At 37.7% G+C, this 25,975-nt stretch overlaps 2 protein-coding genes across 2 annotated transcripts; both read right to left on the bottom strand.

Moving 5' to 3' along the window:
- Positions 1–349: 349 nt before the first annotated feature.
- Positions 350–23,206, bottom strand: LOC140165554 (monocarboxylate transporter 7-like). The gene is made up of 5 exons (XM_072188844.1): positions 23,074–23,206; positions 3,567–3,758; positions 2,346–2,489; positions 1,254–2,031; positions 350–1,017 (listed from the first exon to the last, which is right to left on the bottom strand). The coding sequence occupies exons 1-4, from the start codon at positions 23,123–23,125 to the stop codon at positions 1,808–1,810; spliced, it is 612 nt and encodes a 203-aa protein (XP_072044945.1). The 5' UTR covers positions 23,126–23,206; the 3' UTR covers positions 350–1,017; positions 1,254–1,807.
- On the bottom strand, positions 899–1,734 carry LOC140155411 (monocarboxylate transporter 12-like). The gene is made up of 2 exons (XM_072178257.1): positions 1,254–1,734; positions 899–1,017 (listed from the first exon to the last, which is right to left on the bottom strand). The coding sequence occupies exons 1-2, from the start codon at positions 1,732–1,734 to the stop codon at positions 899–901; spliced, it is 600 nt and encodes a 199-aa protein (XP_072034358.1).
- Positions 23,207–25,975: the final 2,769 nt, after the last annotated feature.

Genomic DNA, 25,975 nt, shown 5'->3' with positions numbered 1-25,975 from the left:
CTAAAGATCCGTTCATACTACGCCGCAACTGCGTTACGATCACCGAGCACTGCGGAGCGTTGCCGATATATCGATTACTTTTTGCCGTGCAACTCACCGAAACTCGTCGCATTTCCAAGTTAAAATGTATTTAACTTTATTGCGATATCGCAATGCAGTATTTTTCAGTACACTGCGATGCGGCATCGCACCGCAAACCATCGCAACGCAATTGCGGCGTAGTATGAACGGACCTTAAAGCCATGTTATAACATTTGCTGAGGAGAACGCCCTCAAAAAATTTTAAATTCTGGTTTTTGCACAATTGTAATGTACTTGTGTAAGCAAAGATACTCTGCAAAAATCACGACTTTACGTGCTGTAGTTTTGTCAAAATCCGAGATTTTGAATAAAACGATGGAACCGGCGTTTTATTATTACGATGGAAATGTTAGTCGAACACGTATGCACATGGTACATGGCGTGCGGGATACACATACACACACACCCGAGGATCGTACCGTATTACAACCGCGGGAGTAACATGCATGGGCGCTAGTAGTAAAATCCAATTTTCTATGCTTTACCTCACTTGTTCGGCTCAAAATTAAAAGGGGACATATCTGACAGTCAAAAGCTAACATTTTATGGAAAATAAATACTAATCTATTTTTACAGAAATGTTATAATATGGCTTTAAGATATGATGTATTCACTACGACGGCAAAAAAATATGTTCACAAAAACCAGCACCATTCCAATTGAGCTCTAGATGAATACGAAGAAACGGAATAAAATATCGAACGTTCCTACTTTGTTAAATTCGTCATGTTACATGTCTTTTCATATTTCAAATAGATTTTTACATCTTCATAAATGCCAAAAACGTTTCAAAGATTTTGCAGTGAGTTGAAGACTCTTATTGCGAATTTTTCTGAATCATTAATAATGCTCCAAAAATAATCGCTGCTAACAGAAGAACACCACCGAGAACAGTGAAGGAAATATCATAGCTATTGGTAGAATCATGGATCCATCCTGAAAGGAAAATAATGGGAGAAAGGGAAATGGTATGAGTATACTGTGCAACAATAAAACTCCAGAAACTTAGTCTATTCTCCGTATATAAGTAATCATGTGTGTAATTTTGGTTTGTTTTTATGGACAGAATTTTAAGATATGACCTTTTTGAGCCCAGTTTACTTGCGTCCGGTTTAAGTGTAAATTCATACAGATGATTATTTACTCAATACATGCCTAATTATGTATCTTACCTGTGAAAAAACCAGCAGACAACCTTCCAAGTGCTGAAGCCAAGAATAGAAATGATACCGCCTGAGAAAGCTCTCCGTCCAGCGATTTACTCATTGATAAAATAGCGACTAGACCTGCGTTCTCCGCCAACCCAAACGTAAAGGACGCTGTCATCAGAACGTGTAATGAAGTGCTGAATGGGTAAACTTCTAGGGAGCAACCAGCGATCAGTAGCAATAACGTCAAAATAGTGATTAGGTTACGAGATGTTTTTAACAAGAAGATGATCGCTACTGTTCCTATCAGCGACCCAAATCCACCAGCGGATGATAAACTGGTAGCTTGATATGGAGAAAGCCCGATTGATCTGGCGTAGGGGACTAAATAGATCATCCAGCCTGTCCAGCTGTATTGGAAAGCAAATTCAGCCGCTAAGGTTCCCCAAAATTCAGGCTGTTTAAATAATGTTGGTTCGCAAACTTTCTTGATGAACGCAGACATGACTTTTGCGGTGCTTTTCTCAGGATTATCGAGGTCAATGTATTGATCAGTCTGGTCTTGTTTGGGACGAAGTTTAACAATCGCTCCACAGGTTGAGATGTTGAGCGAAATGCTCGCCAGGACGAGGAGTGTCCCTCTCCATCCGAAGGAGTCGAGAAGTAGTTGCGTAAGAGGGCAAAATGACGACAGCGACGGATGAGCCGGAATACGCGATACTGTTGGCGATGACGTAATGTTTGTCGAAATATTCTCCTTGAATGCTTAGCATTATGTACCAACACATGCGTAGTGGAATCCCTGAAACAAAAGAGAAAACCAAAATTAAATAACAATAATCAACAGCTTCGTATACTTCTTACAAAATTGCGAAACTGTAAGGTATAATAATGTTTATCATCGAATACAAACCTCTTATTCTGCAAGTGGTTGTAATTTAGAATAGCCATAACTAAGCAAATCATTTGTCACTGCCTATAAAATACCATTTACGGGTTTGTGGAACATGTAGCCTATTGTTATATTGATTGATTGGATGATTAATTGGTTTACTGGTAGATTAACTGATCGATTGATTGATTGATTGATTGATAGATCGATTTATTGAGAATTACCTGTTATCACGATCAAAGAGAAAGCAAACATTTCCCAACTTGTTGCACATGCGCATACAATGAATCCTAAGTAGACGAAAACTCCTAAGCCAATGAGTACCAACCTTGGTTGAAATCGGTTGATAATAGGCCCAACGATTACGACTGTAAATAAATAAAATAGGTAAATATATAAATACAAACAAATATAAATGATCAAATAATGTAAAGTCCACTTGCTCTGTGAAAAAGGATATTAATCCAGGCCCAATTACTAATAATTACCCCCTTTCGCCAATTGTACTACCACCTGGCCAAGCCCATCCCAATGATAAATCACAGTGGACAAACAAATAGAAGCTGGCACACTTTTCACATCATGTTGATAGCTCTATAATAGGGGATCAGCAGGGGATAATTGGAGGGATTAGTGGTTTGATTTGATTCAAGTATATAAATTCGGGTAATGGTGTGTGACTCAATTGACAGCTTCATCTTCCCAATGATCTATGTCATGAAAATGGAGTTTAGCATCTGAAGTAAACTGATCTTTTTCTCCAACCTCAACCCCAGTATGGTAATATATAGGTCATGGATACATTTTATACGTTTTAGCAGTGGCAGCCTCAATCTCCCACATTAGTATACCAGCCGTAGGCATACTGTTATAAAAATCAGCCGTTGTGATACATCTGTTAACATGGTTCATTTTATCAGCTATCACGGACTATGTTGCCTCTTCTAATCATTCTATCAATTGGGAGGACTCAAAAGTTATCGACAGAGAAGCTGTCAAGACCACTTAGATGGCTAAAAGAAGCCACCTGGATACGCCGAAAGGGAAGACACTCTGAATAAGAACGAGGAGCCTATTCACTCAACAACATCTTTGACCAACTCATCACGCCCTCAACGGTTACTGTTGCCTATAAAAGGAAGCAGTCAGATGTGATGAATTGCCAGTCTGATGAAAATACAAGTGTAGTGGTGAAACGTCACTAAAATGTGAGTCAACATCATTTTTCACTGGAATTGTTCAAAGAGAACCATGTTAAAAGTTGAATCCAACATTCCAAATGAACTTGTTCAAACATTTTGATACATATTTTTGCTTTTTATATCCAAACTTCTGCAGTAATTTAACTCAAACTTCAGATCTGTCTTATTAAGCTTATTACAAGCATGAATTTCCCCCAATGATTTCTATTGTACATACTGACTTCACAAATTCCATACACGAACCTAAAATACTTCCGACAACCACCATAAGTGAAATAGCGAATCCAATTTCCCAAACTTTTGTGTCAAATTCGAACGATAAAGTAGGGAGCATGACGCCGTAGCTTTTGACGATTCCATCGTGCAGAATTCGGCAGACATGTGCGCTGAACGCAACAACCCATGCCCAACCATGGTCCTTTATAGGATATACATCTGTGGATGAAATAAGGCAATATTTAAGGTTAATTGGGTTTACAATTTCATTCACCTAGTCATTTATTTCTTACTTTTATTTGAAGTGAATTTAACAAATCAAATGATGCTTGAATGTGGTAAGAAATTCAAACACTAGCAACAAAAGAACAGCTAAGAAGCTTTGGCTCAGAATAAAGCGATTACTCAAATAAGAATCCTAAGACCTTAACATTTTAGATGCACACTGAGCACTCATCCTACGATATTTATTTTTAAATAACAAACAAATATTTTGAAAGTTGCTACCTAAGTTGATTAGAGGACAGATTTTGCCAAAACTTTATATTTATCGACGGAAGTTGCAATGTAATCACAAAGTAGACAATTTTGCTGCACAAGACCACCCGCTGTGCAGATGGTCACTTTGAGACTTACTGTCTATTAGTTGTTATGGCAGCGCGGTGGTGGTCACGTTCGTATTTATAAATACGTATTTATAAATATATTCGAAGCATACTGCCGTAAGGTTGGTGACTGCAATCTCGGAAACAAATTGGAGAAAGTAAGGAAAGAATGGCAGAAGATAAAGGAAAAACAAAATTACGCTCTAAAATTTCTAAGCGAAGAATCATTTTTGTTCATGCAGTATGCATCACCGGTCAATGACATTATCGTAATCATAAAACAATTTGAATATATTTTACAAGCAGACAACGATAACGACCACCAGATTTAATGTCAAAACGACCACCAGATTTAATGTCATTAACTGTCCAATTCTAGTATGCACTTATATCACAATTGGTGACCGTATAATAATGATAGAATGATTTGAGCGGTGCAAAATATTTTTAAAATAAAAGCTAACGCCAAAAGGATTTTTGAAACAGTAAATCATTAATAAGTCACTGTCATTATCACAAACAATTAATGTATGATACACGTTATAAAATTAAACGACGGCGCAAGATTTATACTGCTACATTACGAACTGACAGCTGCGTATTCGGTGACATTCAAGGAACCCATTAATGTGCGTCTACCATATCTATTGCATTTAATGTTCCCGCTAAGTGTTTCACTTCTTTGCTTCTCAGTATTTTGTTACTTCTAGTGTTCTAAGCATCCGGCGGTTATATCTACGGGGTAAAGTTTCACCGTCGAATATATGGAAATTATTGTGACAAAACCTCCACTCCTCCCGCATATCGAACTCGCATGAACACCCACCCCACCCTATACTATCCCATCCTACCCATCCTATTGTTTTATCTTCAAAAGTGTCTTTTTGTTCATACTATTTTTATATCCTATTTTCTTAAGGGCTGGGGTATGAGCGACCTTGAAGTACAGGTATCTGGAGAAGGAAGCAACGAGTTACCCCAAATCACAGCGACAGGTAGTGACTGGGCCGCCGTGTTTGTTTGTTTTAAATTTTGGGGCGTTTTTCCAAAATTTCATATTTTTGGCGATATTTCAAAAAAGCGACATGCCAAAGACAAATCTTTTTGCACATACTTTGTTATTGCTAATACAACTCTTTTCTGCATACCTACGTTAATATTCGTTGTGGTGATTTAGTAATATTATAAATTTTGTGACTGCATTTTTGCGTTTTCGATGCGATTTTAGGCTTACCGTGATTTAACGTTGATATCTGGTCTTGCTCCTTTTATAATTTTACTTTGACCGTCGGCTTTTGTAAATAACAGAATGTAGATTGGCTCTGAATAAGTATCGTAGTCCTCTTGGTGGGTTTTTCATGATATAATTAGTTTGTATTTGCATGTAACAACCCAAAATCGACCTCTGAATTCGGGGTTGAATGCTGTTTCCGGAATACCTGTGGACCAGGGCTGTCAACTCTCACGCATTGGCCGTGAGTCTCACGCATTGGGGCACTTTCTCACGGTCTCACGCCAAGGTAGTATAATCTCACGCCTAGGTAGTAAATCTCACGCAAAATGAGTAAAATCTCACGCATCGTCATGAATAATTTGTTACTCCTACCCCCCCGCTTTTCACTGTCTCGAGCGCCGTGGCTCAAATAATCATGGTACAAAATGAACATTGGAGTCGGCAAATCCCGGTACGCCTCTGTCTCACGCCAAGCAATTCCAAAAAGTTGACAGCCCTGCTGTGGACTCAAAAGAGTACACAAGTAGCGACTATGGTTTTATACTTCCCGCATTCGTGATTGCGTCATAGCCTGAGTCCCTGGCCTCTCACTCGCAAAATGGCGGACAAACATGGCGGCGGCTCGTTCGAGGTAGCCTGAATCCTTCCAGGCCCAGAATTGCGGCGTCTTTATATTACCCACAATCCGTCACGTTGCCTTATGCTATACTTTTTTTTACCCCGGACTTTTACATGTCATGATGGTGATGATGGTTGTTTTTTACGTACTGTCTGCATGGTCTGAGCCCAGTTGAGTGACGACATATTTAATCAGCTCTATTCTAGTATAAAACAAGTTCATTCTTACGGCAGTGTGCTTTCTTATGGTCTGTCTGCATCTCAAGTTGCCGTGCAAAAATGGACATCTCCAATTCAATGCATCATGCATGCAAACCGTCATGACCGTGCCGTGCGTAAGTGTTACTTCTGACTAGCATGCTAGGCCTCAGTGGCATACACGGCATCACATTGATTGTACTTGTAGACAGGCCTAGCATCTGACTTGGCAAGAGAATACTGCTACTTGACAATATCGTCGCACCAACCGACAGTGTCACTGCAATCATGCAATGATCAAAAGTCAAAACCCTGAGACTTCCATGCAAGATTCTCCATCATTATGCCATGCATGCATGTCAATGTCATTATGTCATGAATGTTGTACCCTGGATAAATCAGTTGATTTGCTATTTACTGTGCCTGATGTCATGATTATTGCCCAGGATTGTTGCATGCCTACAACTTCCAACATGTGGTCATGAGGTATACTCATGGACATGGACTCACATGGTACTGGCACAGTGGCACTGACTGGAGTTTTACGCTGATGTTGACAGTGTTACCATGGCCATGTGATGTCATCATTATTATTGACTGTGTACTGACTGTGACATGGACATGGACATGAGTACTATTTGCCGAGATCTGACTGAACAAACACCAATGCCGCCAATGGCATGTACCGCATGCGTATCCATACAATGTGTCATCATGTTTACTGCAGGCCTACGAAAGAAAAACGGTAAGCAAAAACATGACAACAATTCAATTGTAGCCTATAGTTGAACATGATGTCCTCTCCTCTCCCGTATGAGGTTTGGACTATAATTAGGCCCTAGCCCCTGTTGGCCTAAAATATACTAGGCCTACTAGCAAGTCATGACTGTAGTATACTAAACCCCCCAGCGTTAGTATGCTGGCATGAGCTGCATCCATGACATTTTTTCCATTATTTTCATGGAAAGAAAGTCAACTATTTATGGAAATTTAATATCAAAATTTAAATTTAACCTATCAAAATGCCAGACACGCCCTGCTGTTTAGCAGTGATAGCTAAACGTAATAAGGGGATGTCATTTTCTTCGGCAGAGGGGTCATGAATATGTAAAAAATTTATGACCCCCTATTGCGGGCAAATTTTTTATGACCCCCTAAAAGAATACATGCGGAGCGCGCGAACATTTTTAGTCACCAACCTTCAATAATTCTATAAAGCCCTATTTTGGGTGTTAACAAATTATAACCCCTATATTTGGTCTAAATTGTATGACCCCTTCCAGTATATTCATGACCCCTTAGGGGCTGTCATTTTCTACGGAAGGGGGGGTGGAATCATGACTCATGAATTATGTCGGTGACCGGAGTAAATTTTTCATGACCCCCCTATTGCGGGCTGAATTTTTACAACCCCCTATCTCAGGTCGAAAATATTTATGCCCGCCCCCCTTCCGCCTACACAGACTGACTACAAATTATTCATCACTGGAACTAAGGGGGGCTGTCATTTTCTTCAGAAGGGGGTCATGAATATACTGGGGCACACCGTCATCATCCCTATATCTTCGTGTTAAAAATTGCCGTGATAGTACGATGAATCCTCACGTTTTTCAACAACTACGCATAATGATTTTGTTCGAGATAGGCTGTGCGACTTAGGCTAAGCATACAATTTGAGATTTTGAGAGCCTGCCACACTGTTTCTATTCTATGTTTTACGATTTTCGCATGATCAATATATGGCTGGCCGTAACCGCCACAACGTGGAGCTGCTACGCGTAGCTTACTTTTCGCTTCGCGGAGCTAAATTGACCAATCATGTTAGATCTTTTCATTACGCGGAGCCAGTGGATGCATCCTCGTCAGAGAGAGAAAACTCTTGCCAAAATTAATGTTTACTATGGGGATTTTAAATGAATCGATTGTAAATGAACCACGACCAGTTGTACAGGATCAATACCATTGTTTGATTAGTGTATAGTCAATGTTACCTTGCATGCATGTGTCATGTGTGTGGCGTGTTTGTTTGTTTGTTTGTCTACTGTGTCAGGCCAGGATCACTGACACCCACTCATACTATCACGGTGATCATATTGTTGAATGTTGTTGACTTTAAAATAATCATGATGCAGTCATGTCTACAGTAGAACTCACCACGACCTTTGAAGGACTTAAACCCTATTAAAAGCTATTAAACCAAGATAACACTCAATGAAAACAGCTCAACTATGTTACATCAGATCTTCTCTGGTTAAATACACACTGCACGTGTGTCTGTTTTACCTGTGCAATGAGCAATGAGCTGGTATTATAGTTTCAGTTGGGTGAACGATTATAAAGCGAACGCAAGGTAACAATACTGTGGGCTTTTGTTTACGAAATGAGACAATAGTCTGCTTATTGTTAACCAGCGTTCTTGAAAATGAGAAGCTTAATGACTTAACACGCGGTTTAGAAATAATTTCTTCATATTTTTTGGTGTTATCTGTCGTTTACATATCCTTCCTAAAACACTAAAGTACCAATATTTCCAAACACCTAAATTAGCTAAAAATTTAGGACATGTTACAAAACTATATTTTCTAGAATTTCAGAGAATACTTTAAATATTGGCCGGTTATTTTTTACACAGTGACGTCAACTAGGCAATGGCCTATACTTCTAACATACACTATTTGTAGAGGTCACGCGTCAATGGTGAGCGCACTGAGTATTGTGTATAGGAAAACGGACAGTAACTACAGTATGTATGGCCTACTACTAGTATATATAAAGTAAATCCGAACTGGTTTGCAGTTTGCTGAAGGTCGAATTCCGCAGGGACACCGCGCAAGTTATACAAATTAGCTCCCGGTGATACACTGCAGATCGCAGAACTGTGTGCATTGTTTACCACCACTCTGCCTAGCTATATAGTTATGTACAATACTGTATGAGTTTCTTATGAGTGCATGTCCATCTTAATAATAAGTCAGTTCGTACTTTTCATAAACTACTTTTTGAATCATAACTTTCGTGACCGAGGATATCTTGCAACTACGTGACGCTCGTCTGGCAAATTCTTAATGAATAAATTCGCTTCACGTAATGAGTAAGTCGTACTTAAAGCAATATTATAACATTATCATACAAAATAGATTAGCATTTCTTTGACATAAAATGTTAGTTGTTACTGTCAGATATATCCCCTTTTATTTTTGAGCCGAACAACTACGGCAAAGCAAAGAAAATTGGATTTTACTACCAGCGCGTATGTCGCCAATACGTACCACTCCTTCGGTCATGTTGTGGTACGACCCTTTGTTGTGTAGATCACCGTCCCGCACGCCGTGTAACGTACTGTCATGACTGTGTGTTATGAACATCGTGTATGCGTTCGACTAATAATTCCATCGTAATAATAAGACGCCGGTTCCGGCGCTTTATTCAAAATCTCGGATTTTCACAAAACTGCAGCACCTAGAGTCTTGATTTTTGCAGGGTATATTTGTTTAATAAAGTACAATATAATCGTGTAAAAAAATGAATTTTAAAAAATCAGTGAGGGCGTCCTCAATAGCAAATGTTATAATATGGCTTTAATTAGTCAGTTTTACCTCCGAGTAATGAAAAACTCTAACTTGATCATGATTGGTCAATTTGGCTCCACGGAGCAAAAAGTCAGCTACGCGTAGCAGCTCCACGTTGTGGCGGTTGCGGCCTACTATATCAGTATCCCATATGATATTTCTATTGCAAGAAAATTTTATTTGTTGTCAGGTTTTATCTTAAATACACTAACTGGAAATTAAATACACTAATTAGTGAGGACCGGTATTTTGCTGTGGATATGTTTAACTGCAATTTGCGGGTAAAAATTTGAAATCCTGAGTAAAAATTGTGATCATTTTCAACTCTTTGAGAAAAAATTTATATAAAAGAATGCATGTAAAATCCAGCTGCAATACAATGTACATTATTGACACACTATCACTCTCTTTATCTACGGCAATAATAGAATATCGATTTCAATCGAATTGAACACATTGCTCAGTTTTGAGTTTGTAGTTGACTACTAAGCGATCGATTGCTAGCCAATCAGATAGAACTCCTTTTCTTGCGTTCGGTGAAATACCAGTCGCCCGTCGCTCACCAACGGAGTATTAAATTTATATTTATCGTATAGGAAGTCGACACTGTGTGGGGGGGGTCATAGAATTTTGAGACCAACAATTTTTAACAACCAAAATAGGGGGGTTATAGAATTATTAAGGGCTAGTGACTCAACATTTTTGCGCATTCCTTAGCTTCAAAACCAAAATGTGTGCGCAATCTTTTGTTATACAATGCAAGATTTTTGCGCGCTCCGCGGTCCTTCTTTACACTTACGATCAAAATTTTTAACGCGTTTCGCGCACTCCGCTCTAGAATTTGGGTACGCTCCGCGCCTTACTTCCGGCCATGAATAATTTGTCTTCAGTCTGTATAGGCGGAAGGGGTATAGGCGGAAGGGGGGTTGTAAAAAATTTAGCTCGCGATAGGGGGGTCGTAAAAAAATTGACTCCGGTCACCGACATATTCATGACCCCACCCCCTGCCGAAGAAAATGACATCCCCCCACAAGGCACAAAGCGCGCAAAAACTTAAATGCGAAGAAAGTGTGTGGAGCGTGTTAAAATTTTGACTGTAAGTGTAAAAGGTGCGCGGAGCGCGCCAAAATTTTGAATCATATAACTATAGATTGTGCATACATTTTGATCGTAAGTTAAAAGATTGCCCGCGCGACGCGCGAAACTTTTGGGTCACCAGCCCTTAATAATTCTATAACCCGATTACCCCCCTAATTTTGGTGTAAAAATTATAACCCCCCTATTTTTGGTCAAAAATGCTATGACACCCTCCAGTATATTCATGACCCACCCCTTTCAAAGAAAATGACAGCCCCCTAAATAACCCGAATTACGACCATGTACAAATGATGTAGGCCTACATGTACCTGGGAATACAAATATTTCTAATTTCTTTTCATTTTAATCAAAACAAACTCAAATGAATTTTTTTTAAACTCTAAAATCTACTGTTAAAGAAGGCTAAGCATTTTTCTGATTTTGACATGGTCTTGACAGGTACCGGTATTAAATTTGTATGTATGAATGAAATACAATAAAATATTAGATCAAGTCGCATCATCACGCAACAAAAATTATGCGACCGGAATTTAAAACATTTCATTTGACTTTCTATTTTACTGTGGGTGCACCGTAAAACTCGGCTGTACATTCTCTACGGCGCGGCGCGGCATAAGCGTGGACTGTGTTATAAATATTGTTCACTGTAACTGCAAATATAAGAAACAAGCCTACCATCCATTTTGAAGTAATTAAAAAACAACAAGTTCACAACAACAACACAAAAATCAATGGAGCCTTCGGGCGACACACAAGCACTTTATTTGTTTTCATGTTCGACGGCTTCGGCAAGGTAAGTTTGGGCGGAGTACCTTTAGAATACCCTACCACATCGACGGCGCCGCGAAGCTGCACCTTTTTTGGTAAAACTACACCGACGTCGCGTCGGCGAGAATTACTTATTAATGGGATATATTAGAGGTATATGAGTCAGGTTTTTAATAAAGTATATGTCGGCGTTTGACTTAATGAAGTTTGCATTCATCAAGGTAGTACGATTAAATTATTGTGGTTACTTCTAGATAGTAGTAATGTCATATTTCAATTTAATTTAAGCATAATGAAATAACTATATTGCATTATATAATGACTTACAAGTATTAATTATGCGTAATAGGTTTTAATGTACTCAAGTAATAATGATTGATCGCATCAAAAGATGATGTTAATAAGCATGATATAATTATAATTAGTGTGACGTATAAGAGGCCGATTGTAATTGGTTATGAATGATTATATAATTCTAATTATTATGATGTATTAGAGGGCGATGGTAGTTAATTAATAATTATGACATAATAATAATGAGTGTGAGGGATAAGAGGGTTGTTGTAAGTAATTAAGAATGATTGTTAATAGTGATTAAAGTTATATTGATAAGAGGAATGTTAATTGTTAATGAGTGGTTTGATTAAGAATGAGTAGCATTTTTTTCATGGAGTAAATACGTATCATGATATTGAATATTGATGTGATGGTGAATGAAGGTATCGTTGTTGCTGTGCTACAGCGACGCCGCAAAGGTATTGCTGTTGCTGTGCTACAGCGACGGCGCGAAGCTAGACCTTTTATGAGGGGCCTACACCGACGGCGGTAAGGTAGACCTATTTCCGTAAGGCTACACCGAGGGTGCAAAGGTGCACCTTATGTAGGCCTAATTGTTAAAGTTGCCATATTAGCAAATGAGTGTGGTGGAGGAAGGTGTCGTTGTTGCCGTGCTACAACGACGGCGCAAAGCTAGACATTATTTACAGGGCTACACCGACGGCGCGAAGGTATCGCTGTTGCCGTGCTACAGCGACGGCGCGAAGCTATACCTTTTTAATGGGCTACACCGACGGCGCGAAGGTGTCGTTGTTGCTGTGCTACAGCGACGGCGCAAAGCTAGACTTTTTTGAGGGGCTAAACTGACGGCGCGAAGGTATACCTATTTCCATATGGAACACCGGCGGCACTGAGGTATACCTTATTTGGTCATGTCACCAAATGAATGTAGGGGAGGTAGGTATCGCTGTTGCCGTGCTACAGCGACGGCGCGAAGCTATACCTTTTTTACTGGGCTACACCGACGGCGGGAAGGTATCGCTGTTGCCGTACTACAGCGACGGCGCGAAGCTATATCTTTTACTGGGCTACACCGACGGCGAGAAGGTATCGTTGTTGCCATGCTACAGCGACGGCGCGAAGCTAGACTTTTTGAGGGCTAAACCGATGGCGCGAAAGTATTCCTATTTCCGTACGGTAACACCGACGGCACTGATGTATTCCTTATTTGGTCATGTTACCAAATGAATGTAGGGGAGGAAGGTATCGCTGTTGCCGTGCTACAGCGACGGCGCGAAGCTATACCTTTTTACTGGGCTACACCGACGGCGTGAAGCTATCGTTGTTATTGCTGTGCTACAACGACGGCGCAAAGCTGACAAGAGCAAATATTAAATTGTCATTGGTAAGCGCATAATACACAGAACTTAGTTTGCACCTGGTTGTCACTGGTTGGGGCATTTTATGAACGACGCATACACTGGTTTATGTGATTTCATAATTTCCAGATATTATAAATAAAAACAGGACCGTGACCACTGAAAAGTTAATTAAGAAGAAAATGTTCATTCATCGCTCATACAGTCCCATTTAATTAGGTGAAAAAATAAGAATCATATCATTTCTTTTACAAGTTCAACTAAACATTGTGAATGAAACAGAAATCTTCCATCTTTATTCAGATTGGTATTGAACATAAGAACGTGGTCAATGTTAAGTACAGCTTGTGAGACTGTGAGTGGTAGGGGCGTTTTATGAACGACGTATAATCATGATAATTTTTTATCATTTATACTTGGCAAGGTCTTTTAAAAAGAAAACATTTGATACAAAAATCATGGAAATCGGTAGTAGGGTTGTTGAGAAATTGTAGTTCAAAGTTCACACGGCGATGTCGCTGTAGCCCTGCAACAACGATAACCTTCCTCATAGGCATCACATTAATGGGTGAATATTTATAAAGTTTGTTTGTTTGTTTGTTTGTTTGTTAATTCATTAATTATCAAATGGCGATGTCGCTGTAGCCCTGCAACAACGATAATCTTCCTCATGGGCATAACATTAACGACTGAATATTGAGAAAAGTTAATTGTTTAAGAACGTTAACATGGTTAATTAATTGATTAATTATCAAACGGCGAAGTCGATGTAGCCCTGCAACAACGGTAACCTTCCTCGTGTGCATCAGAAAATTTACTTATTATAATTAATGACTGAGTATTGTTACAAGTTAATGTTTTTATTTAATGTTCTTAAGTTAATTAATAATTATTTACCTCTAAGATAATTAATGAATGGAAACCGATCATTATCCATTATAGGAAGCAAAGCAATAATTATGAATATTAATTAAATTCAAAATTTACTAATGTGCCTCTTTTTCATTATATAGTACGTGGCATTATTAATTAAATTAGTACAATGTTATTTTGAATCTCTCTCGTCCGTTTATTTAATTTGCTGAATTAAGTGATTTATTTATTGCACTGAGTTAATCCATATATCATTCAATGTAATCCTATCATCGAGTTTCGCGCCGTCGGTGTAGCAGGGCTAAAACTAGGGTAGCTTCGGCGACGACCAAATGTGGTAGGGTATAGTAAAGCTTAGCCGTATTTTTTGTATTATATTAAAGTAATTAACTGCAGATTCTTTACTCAACATCATAACAGGTGCATACTTGACAAATTCATGATGAATGAAACGGGGAATGAAAAGACTTTCATTAAATATTGAAAAAAACCAAAATTACTCATGCCTAATTTACATAATAATATCATGAATACTTATAATAATATCATGAATACTTAATTAGCTGTAATAAGCTAATTTGCATAATTGATTACTTTTTGTGTATTTTTTTGTTATCAATTGAAAGAACTTTGTATACATATGTTTGTGAAAAAAAACCGCACCCTAATATCATGTACGGTTTTCTTTTGGCATCAATTTTGCATATTAATTAGCTGAACTTAGTCATTTTTTCAACTTTTATTTGTCTGCAGATTGGCCGGAATTGCTAAAATAGTATATTTGGTTAATTTATTATAATTATTCAATGATAGATTTTTTAATTTTGTTTTCTTTGACGAAGTTAAAAAAGATAGGCAATTAACCTGTGATACTTAAATTAACGTTGCTTTTTCAAGCAAGCGTCCAAATAAACCTTCAAAATCTCGAAATGTGCCAATTTTGTCATTACAGCAATTTGTGGCAGATTTGCATTCCATTTATGAGCATCTTAAAATTGACACTACGTCACAATGCATTGACCGATTTCAATTCGGTTTTTTTGATTTTTGATGCTTTAATAAAGGTCATTCATGTAGAAACATTAAATAACTGCTGCCCTTATTTTTGAGGTGATATACCTACTTAAAGTCATAATGTACGATCTTATAATATGAATTTGGTTAATTTTTTTCAAACCTGATTTTTTAGCATATTTGTAATGTTTACAACTTGCACCTAAATGGAATCAGCCAAATTGCTTGTGTTTGTAGGTAAATAGAGCAAAGTTCGACATAAAGTCATAATGTCCTCCCATAGAACTACGTGTTAAACGGCCAAAATAACAAGCAGTGTTTCTTTCACTTTACCTTTATTTCAGCTCAAAATTAACAGAAACCATTCCCGATAATTATTACTAGTATTATTTCAGCATTTTGAGTATATAATGACAAATTTAAAATTTGAAGGAAATCGTACATTAAGTCTTTAATTTGGTTAATTTTCTTTGTCTTTTTTTTTCTTTTCTTGTTTTATTTATTTTTCTTTGATTTATATTGCCAGGGTAAGGAGAGGAGGAAACTTCAGGAATATTCAGTGATTTTTTGATATTTTTTTTTCATCCCGACGATCGTAAAAATCATCAAAATTCAGATTTTGGATACTAGACTGCGGAACTCGGTCTTCAATGATAGTCAGTAATTTTTTATTTTGGACATTACTATGACTATCATTTGAGGACTGAGTTCTTATGATCCGAGGAGCAGTTTCAGACAATTGCTTGGGATTATTGGGGCAGAGGTTATCTTTTGAATTCTTTCATGACCACTGAAGCATAGTCAAACCTGTCAAGGACACTCGGCGTGAATTGAAAGACCATGTCACTCGCCACAAAAGAATGTCAAAGGTCATAAAACACCAATTTGGTCATTTGGTGTCTTCTGCTATCTAAAGGCCTTAGGGCCTACATGGCTGATTTTGTACCTTTCGTCATTTTCATAGATGTGTCATTGTCAAAGCTTGCTAGTGCAGTGGTTCAGCCGAAAGCCGTGTGTCTAAGGCAAAAAATAATGCATTTACGTGAGTCTGTAATTTATGACAGTATATAAATTAGCTACATGTATTTGAATGGGGCTTCAACTTCGTCAATACTGTCGTTTTCCTGTTTTGTTTTTTTTGCCATTTGTTTTTCATTAAAAAAATTTATAAACGTAACAATTTGATTTTTTTTTTCACTTTCGCTGGGATCACTGAATGGGACTTTGTAGCGCGGATTATTCAAAACTTGTTTTTACCTACTGCTATATATATAGTATTAATCCGATTATTACATAACTTTGCCAGCGTATTCAAGACATAGGTTATGTAAGGGATAAACTGTACATGGGTATAGAGGCCCTGCATGCTTTTATTGATTGGCTCCAAACAAAGAATTTGAAAAGTGTCCTTCACCGTAATCACGGCGCAGTAGCCTACAGTCCATTCAATCAAATGTTGTCAGTGTGCGAGACGAACGATGTATAAATCTGGAGGTCACATCATCACTTATCATGCTTATTGTAAAAAGTTTGTCCAATGCATATACTGTTTGTAGGCCTATTGTTCCCGGGTATTGTCAATGCAATCAAGCAAACAGGTATTATATTTTGAAAAGGCCGCTATAGTATATTCACATGGGTGTCTTGAATGGCCAATCATATGGGACATAATCAAATTGCAGTGACTGCTTCCTTTGTTACCACATGTCAGTCATCTTGTGATTATTGGACCATGTAAACCTGCAAAAAACGAGCCAAAGTGCAGGCCCTATGGCTACGCGCCTGTGCACATGGAAATGGGGAGTTGCTTGTTTGTTGAAGAGCAAATATTAAGTTAAGTTGTCATTGGTAAGCGCATAATGCACAGAACTTAGTTTGCACCTGGTTGTCACTGGTTGGGGCATTTTATGAACGACGTACACACTGGTTTATGTGATTTCATAATTTCCAGATATTATAAATAAAAACAGGACCGTGACCACTGAAAAATTAATTAAGAAGAAACAGAACTTTTGCACCTGGGTATCACTGATTGGGGCCTTTTATGAACGACGTATACACTGGTTTATGTGATTTCATACTTTGCAGTTGTTAATAATAAATCAAGACCGTGACCACTGAAAAGTTAATTAAGAAAATGGTCATTCGTCGCTCATACAATTCCGACTAATTAGGTGAAAAATAAGCATCATAAGACATTTCTTTTACAAGTTCAACAAAACATTGTGAATGAAACAGAACTTGTAATTATCTTCCATCTTTATTCAGATTTGTATTGAACGTAAGAACGCGGTCAATGTAAAGTAAAGCTTGTGAGTGGTAGGGCGTTTTATGAACGACGTATAATCATGATAATTTTATCATTTATACTTAGCAAGGTCTTTTGAAAAGAAGAAATTTGGTACAAAAATCATGGAAATCGGTGGTAGGGTTGTTGAGAAATTGTCGTTCAAAGTTCACACGGCGATGTCGCTGTAGCCCTGCAACAACGATAACCTTCCTCATAGGCATCGCATTAATGGGTGAATATTTATAAAGTTTGTTTGTTTGTTTGTTAATTAATTGATTAAATATCAAACGGCGATGTCGCTGTAGCCCTGCAACAACGATACCCTTCCTCATGGGCATAACATTAATGACTGAATATTGATAAAAGTTAATTGTTTAAGAACGTTAATTAATTGATTAATTATCAAACGGCGAAGTCGCTGTAGCCCTGCAACAACGGTAACCTTCCTGGTGTGCATCAGAAAATTTACATATTATAATTAATGACTGACTATTGTTAAAAGTTAATGTTTTTATTTAATGTTCTTAAGTTAATTAATAATTGTTTATCTCTTCTTTAAATAAGATAATTAATGAATGGAAACTGATCATTATGCAGATTTATGATTCCTGGCTGATTATGGGAAGCAAAGCAATAATTATGAATATTAATTAAATTTAAAATTTACTAATGTTCCTCTTCTTCATTATATAGTGGCATTATTAATTAAATTACTACAATGTTGTTTTGAATCTCTCTCGTTCGTTTATTTAATTTGCTGAATTAAGTGATTTATTTATTGAACTGAGTTAATCCATACATCATTCAATGTAATCCTATCATCGAGTTTCGCGCCGTCGGTGTAGCAGGGCTAAAACTAGGGTAGCTTCGGCGACGGCCAAATGTGGTAGGGTATAGTAAAGCTTAGCCGTTTGGGCTGTTTATTTAGCATGAAATTTGCCCGGAAATTTGTTACACACGATGATGAACCACAAAATTGAACGTGGGCCTAAGTTTAAAGAAAACAAAGCAAAAATATGCCCAATTAAAACCGGACCGACATAATGGCCGAGTGAAAATTGAAGAAGTCAGAGTATTAAACAGAATCAGAATGGTGAAAGGAAAATATAACAATAACTGAAGCAATAGGCTTATTTAAAACTAAACAGTATTTATACTATTATATAATACTGATAGGGAATATAAATCGCAGGAAAGAAAGCAATTATCATACAAAAAGAACAAGTTTAAAATTCATTAAAATTCCTTTAAAAACAGTTGTTTTATTCACGGGCGAGTCGGAAGATCATTTACCCGCGGAAATTTCCTTAAATGGCAATGCGCCATGCGACGCGAAGCACGCAAAGCGCACGCGTTTTATTAATGAGCTCAAAAGTCCTCCACGCTCAGAACACGTTTGGTGTTCAGTCCTCGTATACAGCACAGTGCAACGGCCGTGCGTATATTCGAGACTGGAGGATTTAGTCTAATTGCGTCAACGCCTAATAATATACTTCTTTGTATAGGTTGAGTGTAGCTGGTATACAAAAAAATTGGTTACATGTCAATGACCATTAACTTCAGGGATAGATCCTTTGCACGCCTTTCTATCATGCAGTATCTTTACCCACAGACATGTGCCCGTGTCATGTGCCAATATTGCACAACGTTAAAGGTTAATATATATTTTTTGACATGGAGAAGACCGTGTGCTTCTATGGCCGAGTGGTCTAAGGCATTGTGGTTTCTTAGTTGCTGTTCTCAGTGTCGCTTGTTCGAATCCGAGCGTCTGTTTCTTTTTCTTATGCGCTGATTTATTTTTCCAGCGTAGGTCCTAGAAAAACTAATTGATAATTTCTTTTTGTATTATTTATTTATTTATTTATATTTATATTATATATTTATTTAATGATGTTTTGGGGCTCGAGAGAACGGACACATTAATTAATATTTATTTATTTATTTATTTATTTATTTATTTATTAATTTATTTATTTATTTGTTTTTTTATTTATTTATTTATTTATTTATTTATTTATTTATTTATTTATTTATTTAATTTTATTTATTTATTTAATGACGTTTTGGGGCTCGAGAGAACGGACACATTTATTTATTTGTTTATTTATTTATTTATTTATTTATTTATTTATTTTCGATTGATTATTTGATGATTGAGTGAGCAGATTTATCGATTGCTACTTTAGTTGTGGGACTTCTATAGTTTGAATGACATCGTACATTAGTATTGATTTTTCCGTGAAACATTATCAAGAATTAATATCACAGGTTTTATTGCAGATAGGAAGTTGGCTTAGTGATACTATCTGTTGATTCAGAACCGGAAGGTGCCGGGTTCGATTCCCACCTATGTCTATTTTTTTTAAAGACTTGGAAAATTACTGCAGTAAGTTTATTTGGCGCGCGATCTCAGTTATTCATTTTCTGATGGCTGTGCCTCTTACAGGCACCCTCCCTCTGGAATCCAAACCATGGTTCGCTCATAACACCTCCCTTAAGCTTCATGAACAGCAGATCTGAATTGTTTTTAGTTAAAGCCATATATTAATGTATGCGCCTTTTAAAATTTTATTTTAGGCAATTTTATAATCTTTTTTGAATGTAAAAACAAATAATTGAATCATAAATTTCGCAGCTGCAGTCGCAGGGAATAAACTTCTATTGGGGTGTATAATAATGAATTTACTTATAATATTATATGCTCTCGTGCACGTGCAAAATGTACGAGATCGTTACTGAGTACAAAGACCCATTCAGTGATCCCAGCGCAAGTGTAAGAAAAATAAAATTGTTTATAAATTGCTTAAAAGTAAAGGATAAGTCATTCAAATTGTCATTTGGTATTTTTGAAATGACAAATTTGGCAAAAACGAAGAAAACAGCAGTACTGACGAAATTGAAGCCCCATTCAAATACATGCAACTAATTTAGATACTGTCAGTATCTAAATTACAGATTCGTGTAAAATGTCTTATTTTGTCTTAAATACACGGCTTTCGGCTGAACCACTCACAGGCTATGTTAGCACATCTATGACAATGACAAAGGTACCAAAAATTGAATTTTGATGATTTTTACGATCGTCCGGATGAGCAAATCGCCTTTAAGCTAGAGATTCTTTAAAACATCCAAGTGCAGTATAATTATTTCATGTAAAATTTATCTTATGATAAATACTTTAACCCTAGTCCAACGAAAGGGTTTGGTTTTACCTCCGCCAAAAAAAACTCGCGTAATACGCCAAATGACTCCGAAAGGAGTTGGTTTTTCCTCCGCCAAAAAAAACCTCGCGTGATACGCCAAATAACTTACACTAATCGTAGATCTATTCTTTGCGCTCATTTTACTGGTGATACAATTTTTACAATAGCACCTTACCCGTTTTGCTCTTGTAAAATTATTGCAAGAGATATCAACTTTTACTTGGTATGTAGGTTGAAATGGTCATTTCCTTTCATATAAAGAGAAGTTTCGGTGAAATTCGCATGTTCATAGCGAATTTCAATTTTATCTAAACTTTTTGTACAAAGCCAGAATTGCCCAATTTTGCGAGGGCGCGCTCACATTATGACGTCATAGCGATATTATGTATATGATGTTAATAAAATTAGGGGGCTGCAACCATAGACATACCAACCTAGACCTATCACTGCCCATCCCTTACCACAGCGGGAGGTGAAGCCCCGTATCCAAGGTGATATTGACGGATTGACGGGGTTACTAGGCGCGGAGATATAACGCGTACATTCTGACGCGCTCGTTTGCGTGGTTACTGCGCTGTTATCGCCCGCGTTAAATGCAACATGTTCCGTAGACGCGAACATGTCTGCTTGTTTGCGTCCGGGTATGCGTCTTTGTCAAATTCGTTGCTAAGCAGTGTCGGCTTCACTACGCGAGTCAAAGTCATAGGTCTAGGTTCTCGTTTGTCTGGGGCTGCAACGACCCCCTCCCCCGGTTCTTCGTAGTCCATGTTACAAAATATGGCTCGGTATGAGTAATAGAGTGAATTTTAACATTACTGCATGGAAGTCATAATCACAATAATGGGTCGTAAAATGATGTGATTTACTAATTGCGACAAAATTCAACAGTTATTAGTAATGAGAGCTTGCTTTTTATAGTATTTTAATAGTAATATTAATAGTGTGTTTCCTCTACTCTTTTAGATAACATGGAATATTTATTTATTCAACCTTTTCTAAAACTGAAAAATACACAATCAAAGAGAACTAATGAAATAGAAATATACTCCCAACTCCGAGTATTATGATGTTAATCTCTACGTAATGAAATTTTCACTTATCCTACATTATAGCTGATATCACGGAATCAAATTCATTATTTTGTTAAACTTATGCGGGCGAAATATCTTTTAAAGAGGTACTATTTTCTTGTTTCTATTAAATTGTCGTTTTTAACGGGTATTTTTCTACACTTAAAAAGTGTATTGTGTCACCATATGAACTAGCTACATGTGAACTATAACTATAATCATATTTGTGGTATATCGAACCAATCGGTATAGTCGGTAGTATACCGGATACAATTTGTAGAACCGGGGAATGTACTTAAAATTAGCCCAAAAATTCAAAGCCTCATCAAAAATCACAACCTCTCGTTGTGTTCACGATACCCGGATTTTACTCTTCCCCAATTCGCCGTCGACGTGATGATGTAACAGGATTAATTACCATAGCAATAGATGAATACAATTTTTGATTATATCGCCCTGCACTACAACATTCACGCGATACCTGTGCGTAAGATTATTATCTTTGAAAAGAGCGGCATTGTATTCAATCTATGATTGCAGGCATACACGGGTGATAAGTGCAACTTGCTTGTAGTGCAGGGCGATATATTCAAAATTTATCTATTGCTATGGTAGTTAATCCGATTATTACATAACTTCGACGGCGAATACAAAAAACACATCAGTTTATAGTGCGCTGCACATGGGCACACACCAACAAACCTCAGCACAATACAGGAATTCATTGACCACTGTCGCCCAAGACACACCCATGTAAACCATTTAGCATCAATCAGGGACTTGCAACTAAGAAGCGCACACCCTACACATACCACAATTAACCATCGCAGCCAGTATCAACTCCCCGAGTTTTCGTATGGGTAACCGAGGCACACGTACAGCAGTTATTTCATTGCCTATGTGAAATTTCAATCATTCACGAGGACAAACAAATCGCAGCATCGTCAAACAATACACCAGGCAAGGGAACAAACCACAAATTTAATGACGTCCCAGGTCAAAATTCCTGTTAAAACTAGTTGAAAATATCAACTGTTTTTAACTGTGTTGAACTATGTTTAACTGGATTGAACTATGTTTCCAAATAGGTCCCATTTTCCAGTTGTCGTCGAACTTTTGGTTTGTTCCCTAACGCCTTACCGATTGAGCTCACTTGATTGCTACAAGTCTTGACAGGTGCAATTAGAGGGGGTGTTCATTGCACGTAGTAGGGGTCACATAAAGACCCCGTGTGATAAGAGATAGCCTGTAATAATACATATACATGCTGCTTGACCGATAGAAAATATGACACAACATTAAAAACGATGTTTACATTGAATATAATATGGCATCCTACCTTTTCTGGTTTTGATGATTTTCTTGGTGCACATTTCATTTGCGTTCCTCATACACGAAATATCGTAAGCTGGTGGCGCCGAACAGAATACCAAATGACCGAACCAACCAGAAAAGTGAACGAAATATTTAGTTTCCAATCCACGTGTCATCTTTCCCAAGAAACTACCATATTTGTTTCAGATTTTTGACCGTAATAAATTAATGTCAGTCAGTTATATTTTCATTAGCAAGCTTATGCTATAACTCAATGATGAGGTCGGCATGCGCATGCACAATGCCGTTTATTTATGACATCTATAATGTGATTGTGATTTGCATCAAACGAGATGATCTGAGTCTTATCTGAGAAAGTATCCGACATGATCATATTCACCTAAATTAATGTAAAGTAAAATTTATCGCTAGAAATAATGTAATTTACACTTTGATATTGATGACAACTTTTAAGAAACTTTAGACTGGTCCAATGGGAGTTTGGAGTATTAATCTGTCGCAGATGGCGTCGCTAAGTTTCTGCAATTAAAAATGACATCATTGTAGGATAAGTACGGGTATGTAGGGAAATTACAATTACACACATTATTGTCTTTCATATGCAAAATTGGAGCACTTTATGAGGCATGGACGTGAGTGCTCTTGCTGTATTGGAACTGCATCGAACAATAATTTACCGACATGCATATATAATACAGCCTATGTGTACACAACATAGAATTATACACAGAATGTGCCCGAGAATGTGCAACGCGAGGAAAATCGTGTAAGGTACAATATGACAAAATGAACTTAAAATAATGCACCTTAGAACTACCGTTTCACTTCCATGGTTCCTACTGAAGCGTTCGGTGACCATGGTCACATACGGATGATTGGTACTCTCCAGTGGTTCTCAACTATACCAGTTATCATACGCAATCTCCGTGACCTTGGAGAAGACCACGAAGAGAGCACAATTTGCGTCTGCTACGCACATGTCTAAAAAATCAATATCCAAAATAACACTTACTTCGTGCTATGGTGAGCATATCACATTGGTGGCTCAGAGAATAGAAGAGAACAGGTTGCTTACATCCATTATGTTAACCTGGAGTCTCATGTTCTGTGTTATTTAATATGAATATTGTCAACTTGCGAATTGTTGTGGGACTCTAGTGCTCAATAAAGTCCAAGTTGAAAATCACAATCTTCATGACCAAAATTAATTGCTTGATTTCGACGAAGACTACGTAGTCAGTTCCGTACAATGTCAGAATATGTGCACACCATGCAATAAGGCACCATGAAAGGAGCGCTCAAGAACTGAATAATATTAAATGTCAAAATTGTCACGTATACATCCCGATATGGTGTTTGAGGTGGAATTTGATGAGTTACGTTTTGATGTTCAGGCTTTCGAGTATGAGTTGAATTTAATAATTTTCGAACTTGGATTTGACGTACAACTTTTTGAATTCGGAATTCATTTTCGAGGTTTCAATTTTCTAATTGATTTTCTGATGTTTCAGTTTGGAATTGAGCTGAGACAGTTCGACTTTCGATTGAATTTTGAAGCTTTTGATATGCGACTGAACTTACAAGATTTTGATGTGCGTATCTTGCCATAACAATAAGCACACTTGACTTTAAAAGTGGAGTAAACACTGGCTCTCAAAAGGAGTCGTCTGACTGTCAGTTGACTCTACCCGTGCAGTCAATTGACTCTACCTGTGGAGTCGTGCACGACGTGCTAGTTATTTGACATGACTCTCAAAAGGAGTCGGACCTAACTTTCACTACAGAGTCAATTGACTCTACCCGTGGAGAGCAATCGACGCGGTACACGTGTATTGCTGTGGCAGCACTGAGCCATTTTGCATTTAATATGCTGCTGCTGTTTGCTGCTGTTCAGCATGCTGGTTATTCGCACGGTGTATCATGTGTTGATCATGTTGATGTTTGGACAGTGTGATGTTGTATTTTCATGCTGTGGGCTAACTTGGTCTTGAGCTGGATTCCACATGAGAATTTTAACCTGATGGTGAGGTGATAGTAAGCTTTCCTACCTGGCGTCGGACTGTCGAAGTGACCCTGCACTGTAATGGATCCGGGGTGACTCAAACATGGTGCAGTTAATGGGGTCTAGGTTACTCTAGAAGCAGAGTCCAGCCACTGCGTGACTATATGTCAAAAATAACTCCATATTGGGAGTCAACTGACTCCTGTGTAGCGCCATCGACGGTGACTGTTCAAGGGAGTCAAATGACTCATGGAGTCATTTTAGACATAGAGTCGCAGAGTGGTTGGTGTCTACTTTTAGAGTCACCCTGACTCCAATTTGGCTTTCAGTGCTTGTGTTGTCATGGCATGGGAACCATGTAGTGTTCTTCAGATGTTCTATTGCATCCGCTTCGTTAATCCGAAGACGACAAAATAAGTATTCATAAATAATGTAAAAATTAATGTATGAGACAATGAATTGCTCTGAAGAAAGTGTACTGCAAAGAAATCTATGTTGAGAGTGCTTCATGTCGGACAACTAAATAATTGGTGACTCAAAAAAGAGCCGTTCGATGAAAATAATCAACAATTCAGCCAAAATTATAATAGTATTTATTAATACGTTGATATTCAGCTACGTCGCTAGCTTTATTGGATAATGGTCAACATTTTTACGTGCGTTCGCTCTCCTGGATGCGACTTTCCACACAAATGATTTGCTTTGTTTTCAGTCCACTGGACATTTTGACGCTGCAAAACATTTTTACTTACGTACCCAAAAAAACAAAAAAACTTTACGCTAGCCCCTATGCCCTTCAATAATTGACCTTTTCGGTAAATCCTATAAGCCTTTGCGAGTACACTTGACGTAACCATGGTCACGCCGATCTGCGCCGATGCGCAGTAAACGATGTTCGATAACC

This window comes from Amphiura filiformis, chromosome 1 (assembly GCF_039555335.1).
Source record: "Amphiura filiformis chromosome 1, Afil_fr2py, whole genome shotgun sequence".
NCBI lineage: Eukaryota > Metazoa > Echinodermata > Ophiuroidea > Amphilepidida > Amphiuridae > Amphiura > Amphiura filiformis.
The sequence above is the reverse complement of the archived record's forward strand: the minus strand, read 5'-3'. Positions and strand labels throughout refer to the sequence as shown.

Coding starts and splice junctions, on each gene's coding strand:
- LOC140155411 (XM_072178257.1), bottom strand. CDS start 1,734: ATGTCTGCGTTCATCAAGAAAGTTTGCGAACCAACATTATTTAAACAG. Junction 1,018..1,253: donor GTCTGCTGGTTTTTTCACAG/GTAAGATACATA, acceptor TTTTCCTTTCAG/GATGGATCCATGATTCTACC.
- LOC140165554 (XM_072188844.1), bottom strand. CDS start 23,125: ATGAGGAACGCAAATGAAATGTGCACCAAGAAAATCATCAAAACCAGA. Junction 3,759..23,073: donor AATCATCAAAACCAGAAAAG/GTAGGATGCCAT, acceptor TTTCATCCACAG/ATGTATATCCTATAAAGGAC. Junction 2,490..3,566: donor GGTTGTCGGAAGTATTTTAG/GTTCGTGTATGG, acceptor ATTTATTTACAG/TCGTAATCGTTGGGCCTATT.